This window comes from Melanerpes formicivorus, unplaced genomic scaffold (genome assembly GCF_026170545.1).
Source record: "Melanerpes formicivorus ecotype bairdi unplaced genomic scaffold, bMelFor1.0.p_v2 SCAF_26, whole genome shotgun sequence".
In the NCBI taxonomy this organism is placed as follows: Eukaryota; Metazoa; Chordata; class Aves; order Piciformes; family Picidae; genus Melanerpes; species Melanerpes formicivorus.
Window position 1 is genome coordinate 9,319,963 of NW_027142378.1, and position 12,987 is coordinate 9,332,949.

Here is a 12,987-nt window from a genome sequence, read left to right on the forward strand (position 1 = left end):
ATATGCTACCGAGTATGGTTGGGATGGTCAAAAGAGGGTCTCTTCCCACTCTGCTCTGCCCTGGTGAGGTGGCATCTGGAATATTATGTCCAGTTCTGGGCCCCTCAGGGAACTGCTTGCAAGAGTCCAGTGGAGAGCTGCAAATATGATTAAGGGAGTGGAACATCTTCCTTAGGAGGAAAGGCTGAGGGAGATGAGGCTCTTCAGCTTGGAAAAGGGGAGACTGAGGGGTGACCTCGTTCATGTTTATAAATATGCAAAGGGCAGCATCAGGAAGATGGAGCCAAGCTCTGCTCAGTGTTGTCCAATGATAGCACAAGGGGCAATGTGTGTAACCTGGAGCATAGGGCATTTGTGCAAACATAAGGAAAAGCTTTTTCACTGTGAGGGTGACAGAGCACTAGAACAGAGAGGTTGTGGAGTCTCCTTCTCTGCAGACACTTAAAACCCTCCTGGACCTGTTCCCGTGCAACCTACTCTAGGTGATCCTGCTCTGGCAGGGGCTTGGACTGAATGATCTTTCAAGATCCCTTCCACCACTAACATTCTGTGATAAAAGGAAATCACAATAACCCCAGCCGGAAAAATGCAGAACAGTTTTTAATCCTAACTTCCGATTTGGCATAGAGAAAAGTAATTCCCCCAGAACTGAACAGTCTGCAGAAAGGATAAGATTTCAAACAGACATCTTTAAAAGTGTTAACTACCATACTTGTCAGAGCCGTCCTTCAAGCAACATCCATATTCAATTGCAGCAATTAAGGCAGCAATTTTGCCAATGTAGTCAAAAGACTGCTTAATGTAAGAGTGCTCTTCTCAGTCTGCTAGACATGTCAATGTTACCCAACATCTATAGCTATTCAGCACTGTCACCAGACAGCACCCATTACCTCTCCGTAAAGCCAGTTATTAAGTTTCTGAAAGCTCGGCTTGACAGAAACTAAGGAAAATTTTCCTGTGAATGGGAAGAAATTGTGAATGGAAAGAAGATGAGACACACTAAAACAAAACCAACAAATTATTATACTAGAACTGTTCTCCAGAAACTGAGGGCAAAGGAAGAAAGGGAAGGGGGGAAGGAAAAAAAATAAGGCTTTAGGATGCAATAACCAACACTGAGTGATGGGTGTTTTTGCTTCTGGATCCTTTTGCCTCCCATCCTACTATGCAATGCCCAGGTTGGAAAGACCCAAACGGTTGCAGGCTGTCCCATGAAACTACCTCAGCAAGCTTAACTTGAAAAGTTCATGCTGATATAAATCTGAAATGCTGGAAACTCTTATCTTAGGCACTGAAAACCCCTTTGGTTCCCACTAAGCCACGTCTCTGGGATGCAAACTTCAAGCAGATTAGTAATAGGTGGAACACCCAATGCAATCATACTACAGCATACTACAGACCACCCTCAACCCCACGCCAATTACTATGCCATATTTGTATGTCTACCTCATAATCCAATCAGTCCATGTGCCTGTACAGAAATTCCACTTCCCCAAAATAAGCTGTTGCATAAATGGCACTATTTCCAAGGAAAACTGGGAACAGTACAGCTGGTCACTAACAAGGGAAAGGTCATGGGTGGTGGGAGATCAGTGGAAACCATGCTTCCAGGGACAGAAAGCCATGGGCAAACATCCCTTCCTTTATATTATTTTAGCTACACTGATACTGAATTGAGTGCATGGGGTTTGGATTTGAGCATTTAGAGGCATTTGCAAAATAGCTCAGGAATGACCTATGTAATAATTACTAATTTACAGGGGGAAACCAAAGACAAAAGTTACCATAACATCTAATATCAGCAAAACATCAAAATTCCCCCAACATTTCATGTCTCTTCCAACCTTGGGGATACTGTGATCTATAAAATCAAAAAGGCACTCCTGTAAGTCTACTGGTAGCTATGAAACTGCTACCGTGCCAGCCTCTGAACAGGCACTAGAACTAAGAAGCCTTCAGAAACACATTGTGAAAACGCACCGCATCAATACTACTTTCTAGCACAGTCTTACATCAAGTTTTCTTCCACAGTATCACCCCAACCCACTGGATAAACTAAACCTGTAAGCAAACAATCACAAAACTCTAATATTCTGCTGCTGCACTTTGCAAACCCCTCATGTTTGTGAATACTTACGACAGAAATCGGTCAAGTTTTGGTCCATTACGTCCCTGAAGGGCAGCAGGTGGCTTGTATACCTTCATTATCCCTTACAATCTATACACTTTCTCTGTTTCTGGTGTTCTTGGTCTCTTTATTTATGAAGCAGTGATGATTTTGAAGTTATTTATAAGCATTAACTCATTAAATTCCCAAGTGACATATTAGATACCAGCTCAGTGACTCAGATTCCTGACAATATATTTACCATGGCTGGAAGGGAAGGTAAATTTACACAGACGAGTGGCACACACAGGCATGCCATGAACTAATCTTACATTTTAAAGTGGTATGTGACATGAAGTAACTCTGAAGCTATTAACAAACACCTATGGCAACTGAAGCTCTGAAGCTGGCTCGTTATCAAACGATCAGTGGAATTTATAAACACTGCCTGAAGACCACTCTGGCCAAATGAAATTTAACCCACAGAACAAAAAAAAAACCAACCAAAAACCCTTTGCTTTTGAGGACTGAAAATGGAAGCTGAAGTGTTTTCAAGTTTCTCATTACTGTACTTAAATAAGTGCAAGTTATCTTCAAGTACTCTCTGATAGGGAAAATGTACACTGTGTGTTAAGGTTCCTTAAAAGAAAGTAACAAAGTTATGAATTCAGCAGACAAAATTATTTCATGGAGCACCTTATGGGAAATCTTGGCCTCCAAATACCTGTGTTTTATATCACACACTTCTGGTCATACCTTCTCTACAGGGACAGGCTGGGAGTGTTGGGGTTGTTCAGCCTGGAGAAGAGAAAGCTTGGGGCAGACCTTAGAGTGGCTTTACAGAACCTGAAGGGGACCTACAAGACAGCTGGGAAGGGACTTTTTACAAGGGCTTGCAGTGATAGGATGAGGGGGAATGGGTTGAAGCTGGAAGAGGGGAGAGTTAGACTGGATGTTAGAAATTCTTTCCAGTGAGGGTGGTGAGACACTGGAACAGGTTGCCCAGGGAGGTTGTGGATACCCTCTCCCTGGAGGTGTTCAAGGCCAGGTTGGACAGGGCCTTTGAGCAGCCTGGTCTCATGGAAGATGTCCCTGCCCATGGCAGTGGCTTTGGAACTAGATGATCTTTAAGATCCCTTCCAATCTAAGCCACTCTATGATCTGTTCCTAGGGGCTTTTACAGACTGTCACTGAACAATAAACAATCCAAATATTAAAGTTAAAAGCTCTGCAGCAAAATAACCAAGGTAATATTACTACTGTAGCACTTTTACTCAAAACATAAGGCAGCTAAATCTTATCTAAAGTGATAAAATATCTAAAGTGAATAATGCACTTTTGTTGGCAATGATCTGATGTAATTCTTGAGTTCCCAGCTTCCCCAGGACTCTTGCACACTGGTTATAAATGTGACGGAAAACATCCCTCACTGGTCACTCCTTTGGCAACACACTTTTGAGGAACTGTTCTTATTTGTACCTAGGAAAACCCCAAAGCTACAAGCCACATAATTTAACTTCTAAATTGCTCCTGCTTTGAACAGAGGGTTGGGCTAGATGACCTCCACAGGGTCCTTTTTTGCAACTTTTCATTTTTAATATAATACACCTACATCTTTTCTTCCTAACTATTTACTACTCCCTATTTTTTGGTAGTAAAGACTTGTAATTTTTACGTAAGGACTCTTTTTTTTCCCTTCAAGCTTAGAATAATTTCAAAAACATTTCCCTGAATTGTACATGGGAGTCAGTAAAACACTACTGAGTGCTTAAGAGGAGGGATACAAGACCAGCACTTAAAAGATAGTTATTATCAAGTCACAGCCTAATGAAAAAACCAAAACACTCTGCTCCACAGACACATTTCATGAGCAATAGACTCAGCAAAGCCTGATCCATCACAAACCTCGTGTTCCTTCCTACACAGTAACATTTATTCCTCTCTCTTGCATTCCCTGTAGTCTTACTGCTCCCCAAGGAATTCAATTCTGCCCACACTGTCTCTATCCTTTACTGAGACTGGAAATACCACTTGTAGATTATGTTAAAAGTAATATATACCTAAACCCTTGTCTTCCCAACTATTTACTACTCTCTATTATGGTATTAAGACTGCTGTTACTACAGTCTGCAAGCTGAAAGACAGTTACTACAGAAGAGAAGCTGTAGCTTAGAGTTAATTGAACTGCATTATAATAGGGTAGTTAGGGTAGTAAAGAGATTGGAGAAGCATTTGTGAATGTTTTAACACAATTACATGTCCCTCTTAGGCTTAATGACACAATGGCAATAGTCTTTCCACAGACAATCTGGCTAGCAACATGAGTAAGCACTCATTCCAGTGGTCTATTCTTTTTTAAGGGAAAAAACCAAATCAAAACCAGGACTAGACTTCAAAGAGGACATTGTATTAGATGTAAACAAGTGGAGCACACGGATCAAATGAGAAAGTGAAGCCTTAGGAAAGCCAGCTGAGAACACGTCTTTCAAACAACGCATTTTGAGTGGAGCTCTTAACACGGGGCAGCACTTTTTCCTGAAGAGACATCTACCTACAAGTGTCTCTCTGAAAAGTACTTCAGATGGGAAATAAAAATACTAGAAGCCACTACTGTGGAGCAGAAAACAAACAAACAAAATCAGAAAAAGCTTTTAAGAAGTCTATCAAGAAGGTGACATGAGAGATCTGTACCATGAGAGCGACTTGCACGTAAATTACATCAGATTCGTAATGAGCTTCTTGCTATTTGTTTTTCTAAACAAGGGAAGTTGCAGAGAGATCAGCTCTTGCTCACTTTTAAGAACATACTGCAGACAAATTTGACCAGTTTCTACCTCAGAACTTTGTTCAACACACACAGCTAGTTATACCAAGTCTATAATATGAATTATTGCCAGATTAGCAATCTGATTTGGCTCACCTTTGTTTATGCCAACTAAAGGCAAAACATCAAACCAGAAAAAATACTTCAGTGTCAGTTAGATCCAACATGTTGAAATATTTTTCCAGCTACCACTGAAAGCTATTAAGTGCATTTACACCATCAATCTGGACCACCCCCTATTTGTTCAAGGATCCTGTTCCCTGCATCTGACCTAAATTGCTCCCAGCATCCCTTCTGGAAGGGAACAGCTAATCTCCCAGGAGTATTTTGATGGTAAAATAATCCAGGACTGCACCACAGGCAGTATGCTTGAGGCAACCCAAGGTCTTGCCGTTACCACTTAATCCAGTTAGATACCACTATCCTACAAGACTTTGCTGTTTCGTACACCCATATCCCAAGCACCCAACCTACAGCACTAACCCATATTGCCATGCACAAAAGCAGGAATATGGCAATTAGAAAGTTTGTTCCCAGACCTTGGGCACATCATTGATACTTAATAATTAAAAGGCTATGAAACCCCCCCAGGTGCTGAAAATGCTACAGGCCTGAAAAATATCCCATGAGGCATGGGACAGGGTACCATGGCTTCAACAGCTTAACTTGGAGGAATGCCAAGCAGTATGGGGAACATGGACTACGCCATGAGCACAGCATGGATAAAATATTGCTACAGCTGGAAGTTAAAGCTACCAAAGGTTCTGTGCATTTACACATGAAAAGCAGAAAATTAAGGTTTCTTTGCTGAAGCACTAATGTAGTTGTTACAGGTTGTCCTAACCACAGAGATGATTCCTCCAGAGTACCAGAGGGTACAAGGAGCTGAACAGTCCAGGCCCAGTGGGTGGACATGGGAAATCATGTCATTCCATCCCATAATATTGCATCTCCCCTTTCTAAAGGGACAGTGCAAGCTGTTCGGCCCCCGTCTCCTCTCCCTGCTTCCTTCCCAACGCAGACTGCTGTCTCTTGTGCTGAGGAGGAGTGAGGCCTGGTGCTGCTGGCAAGCTGATTTTTAGCTGCATCATTTGGGTTTGGGTAGGAAGGTGTAGGGAGGGGCATATTGGGTCTGGTTTGGGGGAAGCTTTTGGGAAGGTGATGGCCTAATGAGGTTTTTTAAGCAGCCCAGACTGGAGAGCTGGGCTGCATATGAACTGTTTGGTATTTTTGCATGTTTTTGTACTGTTGTATTTAGATGTGAACAGTACTTCCATTTAAATGTCCAATTCTTCCCAATCCTGTGTGAAGCATTTTTCTTTGCTCCTTAGGGAAGGGGTGAAGAGCATCTGCCTCGCTCCTTATAAACACCAGACAGTAGTATAAAGGCAAATAAGATTTCCAACACAGTATTTTGGTTCAGTGCATCGACAGTAGTCAGAAAAATTACTGTTCTCCATAATTTAACTCTCTACTTCTAAAAGGTAAAAACACTTCCTTCCTTGCTGCTTTCTCCTTTGGAAGCCTGTGTCAAGAACTGAAAACACAGTCACTGGAAAATTAGCCTGGTTGAAAATGACAGCAGTGAAATCCTCCAAAGTTCCCATCGGATCTTCACCACTTGCATCACAGGCCAAAAGCCATTGTATTGTTTGAATGGGTGGAGATCAGGGAGAAGGCATCTAGTTACTAACAAAGATTTTCACACAGGAAAGCTGCAGTACTAAAGACTGCACACATACAAACGCTGCTGCAGTGTAAGAGTAACTCTAAGTCCCTGACATTTCATTTCTCATCATTACTAAGGAGTTACTACATTCTTTAATTCAAGAGCTGTTTGCTTATGATACCACACCTTCTCTGGATTTCCAATTCTTCTTGTGATGGACCATTCTGTACTTGAGAGGGAAGCTGTGAATTCTGTCGAGGCAATGTAGGACCTAAAAGTGAAGACAGACTATAGATTAATGGTTTGAACTTTCACCATGCAAAAAAGGCAGAATATCAATGAAAAAGGCCAGCCATCACATGATACTGTAAGGATTGCTTACTTCTGCTTTTTAAGCCAAACAAGCTCCACAACAGCAGCAAATAAAAATTTATTTACAGAATGGATTTATTTCACATTGATGAAGAGGCTGCACAGAAATGCAAAATAAACTTTATATACGCTGGAACTCCACAAAAGCTTTGAAAAGCAACTTCAAGTCTGAGGTTTTCTTTAAACAAATGAAGAAGTAGTCTTGGTGAAACAGAACAGGCTCAAAAAATTAAAGCACTCACCTAAATAGAACACTGGAAATAAGAAAAGAAGGAAGGAGAAAAGAAAAGAAAAAAAGAACAGGAGAAACACCATCAGAGGCTTATCAGCATATTGAGAGAAGGAAGATAGAAGTATGCTTGTACAGATCACACCAAAGTTTACTCAGATTTAGCTCATCAACTTGGATCAAAGACCATCCTATTTGGATAAGTACTGTGTCCAAAGGAATGGAGGCATATAACACATGTATGAACTCTGCATTCTGCTCAGCAAAAGAGAAGGACATGCAAATCCGTCTCTCCTTTTACTGCTGAGCACTTCTGAATCACACATCTTTCAAATCATTGTATGAGCTGCTCCTAAAATTCAAAGTGGCCTTTCCATTGCCCCCTCACAAATGTATTTACAGCACAAAATCATGTAAAAAATTAACAGAAATGAAGAGTGAAGAAGTGGGGCAAGGAACACATTAGATCATTAATGCATTGTTTCTGTAAAAGGGGGCAGCAAACCAGGAAATTCAGAGCATAGCTACATTTAAAACCCTTAAGTAGAATTACAACAAAAATGTATGAAGTTCTGAAAAGATTCCCAAAGCAAAACAGGAAGCTCTTGCTGAGTTTCCACCAAACTAGAGTGATGGAGTTGGAATGAGACCTCCCCCCATCTCAAATATCAACATGTAAAACATTTTTGCTATCTGGACTTGTGAAAGTCATCCAAAAAACATGAAGAGACTGTGTGACACACTGAGACGTGCAGGAGAGGTGATCTGCCTCCGACTCAGAAAACTAGTGCCCTGATGGAAGGCTATACAACACAGGTGGATTTACTCAAAACTGTATTGTTTCCACTGGGATCATAAAGACAATGAAACCTGAAAAACACCCAACAATTTCTGTACTGCACCCTGCAGTCAAAAAGTAAGATAAGAACTTTCTTCCAGAAGATCAAGCAAGAAGTAGTCTACAGAGGCTGTCTCTGTCTTATTTACTCTTTCCAGCAAGCATTAGTCCTCATACCTGAATACACAATGTTGCCCTGGATGTACTATTTCTGCTTGCAGTATTTCCAAGACATGCCCACAGATAGGAATCTATATTCATTTTAATCTAAGATTTAACTGCAGTGCTAATCAATAATTGAGTTAGCAGTAAGTAAGAACATCTGTCATATTGCTCATCTGGAAAACTTCTTCTGCTTTAAAACTTCCAAAGTCACACATCCCCCACTGTTACCTCCCCTGGATGACAGGGAAGGCTTTTATGCCCATTAAGCCATGACCACAGCTCCCAAGCAGCTGGGTTATTTGCCATCTGCACCATGCTGCAGCCTTTCATGGACTTTGAGAAGTAGACACAGTCCAGCAACAGTTGTGTTGCTGCTTAAAGGTGCCAGATACCACTACTGTTTGCCATGTCAACATACTCCCTTCCCTCAGAGACACTGTGTCTCGGTATGAAACACACTGACCTGAAGACTAATAGCAAAGAACAGAAATTTAAAAAGCCCTGGTCATACAATGGCCATCACCCAGCTAGGATTGGTTTGTGCTGAAAATCCAGCAGAAATGGAAACCTCAAACTTCTACCAATTGAATCTTTATAGTATTCCATATAGGTTTATATAGGCTTATTTTGAACAAGTTAGTATCATACTGCAGTAGCTGAGTGGGGACCACAGCTCTACAGTCTTTCTGCCAAGCATCCTCCCAGCTTTTTCTTTTGCTGGAAACCAGCCATTTAGCTCCACTTGCACTGGCTATCAGAAAACCTGTTCTCATAGCCTCAACATTTGTTCTAGAGCACTGTCTGTCAGAAAATCATGTTGTCAGTTCTGCAGAGTACAGCCATCAGTAAGCCCAAGCTAGCCTAACCTGCCCAAACTACTCCACTAAGCAATCTGATTATTTCATAGGCATATACGCAAGAGAGCTGAACATGATCATCTGCTAACCACTGAGGTGATTGTCCTGGTGTTTGTCATATATTTGTGAGATAAGGAAATGCAACCCAAGTTTACCAAAGGACAGAAAGGTTCAGCTACCAAGGCATTTAGTCTATTCTGATACATTCCTCTTGCCAGCATAGATTCTTAACCACCACCACGGTTAGGGACACCAGCAAGTTAAACATACTTTTCCAGCTGGTATGTATCTTATATCCTGTAACATTCACTACAGCAAGCCAAGACCACCATTTTATTGCTAAAAATCAACCGCCTGGACAAATAGAATAATAAATAAGCAGGCGCTAGGCCAATAAAAAACCCTTGCAGAGGCTTTTGAACACTTCAGGATACTTCACAAACATCAACCCCCAAGAGAAATATTCACAGACACTGCCTGGAAAATAAAAGTCCCATCCTTCTACAGGATCATTTTATCTTCAAAGATCAGTCCAAGCCAAGTAAGAGCAGAGGATGAATGGTCTATTCATTCTGAGTTTTAAAGAAAAGCTAACATCTTTCTTTTTCTAAAGAAAGCACAGATGGTGCACTCTGCAGCATGCTCTGACAGAGGATATAATTCCATACTAATTTGTTCAGCAGCTATTCCAGTTCCAATGCTTTCTGTTTTTCAGCTTATTCTCACCTTTGCATCACCCTTCCTCCATGACAGTTCAAGCAACTGCATGGTGAGAGATGGACTGGAAATCTATTGCATTAGAAATCCCTGGGGAAAAAAGCCTGCAAGAATTGCTGGCAGTTTCTGATCTAGCTTTCACCAAAAAAGTCCTTAACTTTGTTTTCACCTCCAATTGACTTCTTACCTCTGCATCTCCATTCCAGAGCTGAATTTATTCCAGTTGCACAATGCCACAAAAGTATAATTAGCAAGCTGGAGATGGTATTGAGGATGGAGAAACCATGGTTTTTTCCTTTACACCAGTCCCTACAAGTTTTTTTCTTACATTGTCCAACTTGGGAGTTTCACACCAAACTATCTCATTTCTTTTGATGTTACCTGCCTTATACTACTTGTAATCAATCATCGTAAAGGTCTTTTTCCAGCTGAAACAATTCTATGGCTCTAGCAGTGTTGACATAGCACCTGGCTGACACTGAAGACACCACTTTCCTATAAGGCAATAGCCCTAACACTGCTTATGTGTCTACTGCTCAAAATTGGAACATCACCTGTACTACAGGCTGTACAACGAGCTAGAATGTGTGGTTGGACAGGCTTGCTTGGGAGCTGGTAAAATAGGGATAAGGTGAAGTGGTCTTTTGAGGTTCTCTGGCAGTGGGACCATGTGAAATTTTCCTCTGAATTCCATATGTCTTAGGGGTCAAGAAAACCAAAACACAACACAAAAGCCCCCTCTCCTGCAATTACCCTGCTGTCTAGAGCACAGCATTAGAAGCCAAAAATCTACTTTAAAAAATATCTAGTACCTTTAGAGAAGTTGGTCTACTATAACATCTGAGAAATTTAGTTTGAGGTGAAGATCTCAGTTTTCAGTGCCAAGAAACAGTTTCATACAAACAACTCAGGAATTCTCACTTTCACTTCTCAGGATGTGAGCACCAAAACTAAGCAACATTCTAGTTACAGTCTGATATTCGAACCAAAGCATGGTTGGCTTTTTCAAAGGCAGAATGGACCAAACTCAGGCATCAAGTTAATTTATATAGGCATATGCTACAGAGGTAAGTGTTCTATGGCAAGATCTTTAGGCAAGGTTTTCATTAAGGACAGTCTGAGCACATCTATTAACCAAAGAACACAATCCAGCAAAAAGATGTGTTTCTGTTAAAAAGCTTAAAGGTTTTCCAAATGAATGGAAAACAAGAGTTTTTTCAGAGACTTATGCTATGAACTAATAATTATAGAATGATTTAGGTTGGAAGGTGCCTTAGAGTTCATCTACTCCAACCTTCCTGACATAGTAGGCAGGGATGCCTTTCAACTGGGCTTGGTTGCTCAAGGCCTCATTAAACATGGCCTTGAACACCCCAGTGGAGGAGGCACATCCACACCTTCCCTGAGCAGCCTATTCCAGTCTCACTACCCTCATACCAAAGAACTTCATCCACTATTAAGTCTCCCTAGAGCCTTCTCTTCTCCAGGCTGAACAACTCCAGCTTCCTTAAGCCTCCCTTAATTTCCATCTGATGATGCTTTCAATCTTATGTACTATTAAAACGAATGGAAGGATTTTGTCCAATAAGCAGTTAAAGCTTGCTGTAGGTCAATATTTTAGCATATAAATCAGGATTAATCAGGATTAGCTGCTATAAAATCTAGTCGCTACAAAAATACTAAGTTACAGAGTCACACAAAATGCATTGCACTGGAAGGGACATCTCATCCAACCTCCCCTGCAGGGAGCAGGGACGTAGAATCATAAAATGGTTTGGGTTGGAAAGAACCTTAAAGATCATCTAGTTCTGCCCACCCTGCCAAGGACAGAGATACCTCCCACTAGCCCAGGTTGATCAAAGCCTCATCTAGCCTCCAAGTGGGTTGGGTTGCTCAGGACCCCATCGAGTTCAACCTTTAATGTCTCCAAGGATGGGACGTCAGCCACATCTCTGGGCAACCTGTTCCAGTATTTCACCACTCACTATCAAGAACTTCCCTGTGCTCCAGTTTAAAACCATTGTCCCTTGGCCTATCACTACAAGCCCTTCTAAACAATCCTTCCCCATCCTTCCTGTAGGCCTCCTGCAGATATTGAAATTCTGCTATAAGGTCTCCCCAGAGCCTTCTAATATTTCATCAATCCCAGAGTTAAAAGGAAAAGAAAAACTCACTAGCAAAACCAATGCTATTATCCAAGACAGGTAATGATACCACATCATGTTACTTCCATTCTGACAGGGAGCGCTGACAGCCCACTCCAGAGGCTTGCCAAGAGTACAGGTATCCCATAATTACTTCATTGCAGTAGAACAATTTTTCTCTCAAAACAAGTTTGAGCATGACATGAGCCAAAACAGTACAACGAGAAGCATCTGAGATCCCCTCCCTCAGCCCATGTAATACGTTTCTCATTTCAGTCTCTTGTAGTCTCTACACAGACTCCAATCAGGCAGTTTGCATTCCCCAAAGATACTAAGTTACTCCATCTGATAGTAAATGTATTCCCCTGTCAGCAAGGACTTAATGAACTATCTTTGCCGTAAGAAAAAGGCCCATACATCAGTAGACAGCTGTGCAAAGAGCACACATCTTTCCCTCAAACAGGTTGGATTATTTGACAACTGGACAATCTAACTTCTAGGAATACTAAGCATCTCAAAAACATTAACCTTGAGGCTTTTTTTCCCCCAAACTAACAAAATCGAAACGCTGGGGGGAGGAAAAAACAAAACAGAAGAAACACACAGCCAAAGCCAACCAAACAAAACAACAATCAAACACCAAAAAACCCCCACAGCACTACTAACCTGTTTTTCCTCCACCCCATCTTCCTATGAGTTGAATCACAGAATCTTTAGAAGAGACCTCTAAGATTGAGTCCAACCATCAACCCGAGACCACCATGACCATTGGACCACATTCTGAAGGTGTTATTGAAGGCAATACTAGAACAACTTCCCTGGAGCCATTCCTATCCTTGCCTTCATATCCCAAAAGCTTTTCAAGACATCTACATGTAACCATTAATGATGAGTACAAAACCCATCAATGAGGAGTACGAAACCCATCCTGAGTCTTACATAAATGTAACTCTACTAAAGAAGAATGAGGCTTATTTATGGTTGTATCACATTCTTCAGTTCTTCTTTAGCTGCTTTCATCTTTGGCAATGAACAAGCCAGAGACCCTCCTCAAATGCTAATCAC

The 12,987-nt window shown here is 41.3% G+C and overlaps 1 protein-coding gene and 1 long non-coding RNA gene across 9 annotated transcripts in view; one reads left to right on the plus strand and one right to left on the minus strand.

Moving 5' to 3' along the window:
* ENAH (ENAH actin regulator) overlaps positions 1-12,987 on the minus strand; it is a 97,520-nt gene that overhangs the window by 30,613 nt on the left and 53,920 nt on the right. For all 6 annotated transcript variants that reach the window (XM_068153556.1, XM_068153557.1, XM_068153558.1 and 3 more), the window contains exon 4: positions 6,787-6,871. In XM_068153556.1, coding sequence (XP_068009657.1) covers positions 6,787-6,871 — 85 coding nt within the window. The remainder of the gene's footprint in view (positions 1-6,786; positions 6,872-12,987) is intronic.
* The window catches only part of LOC137448743 (uncharacterized), a 32,587-nt gene that overhangs the window by 9,940 nt on the left and 9,660 nt on the right, over positions 1-12,987 (plus strand). Inside the window, exon 3 of one of the 3 annotated variants that reach the window (XR_010989212.1) lies at positions 6,456-6,793. The exons of the other annotated variants lie outside the window; for them this stretch is intronic. This is a non-coding gene — a long non-coding RNA (uncharacterized lncRNA). Of the gene's footprint in view, positions 1-6,455; positions 6,794-12,987 lie in introns of those variants that run through there. 3 annotated transcript variants of the gene reach the window in all.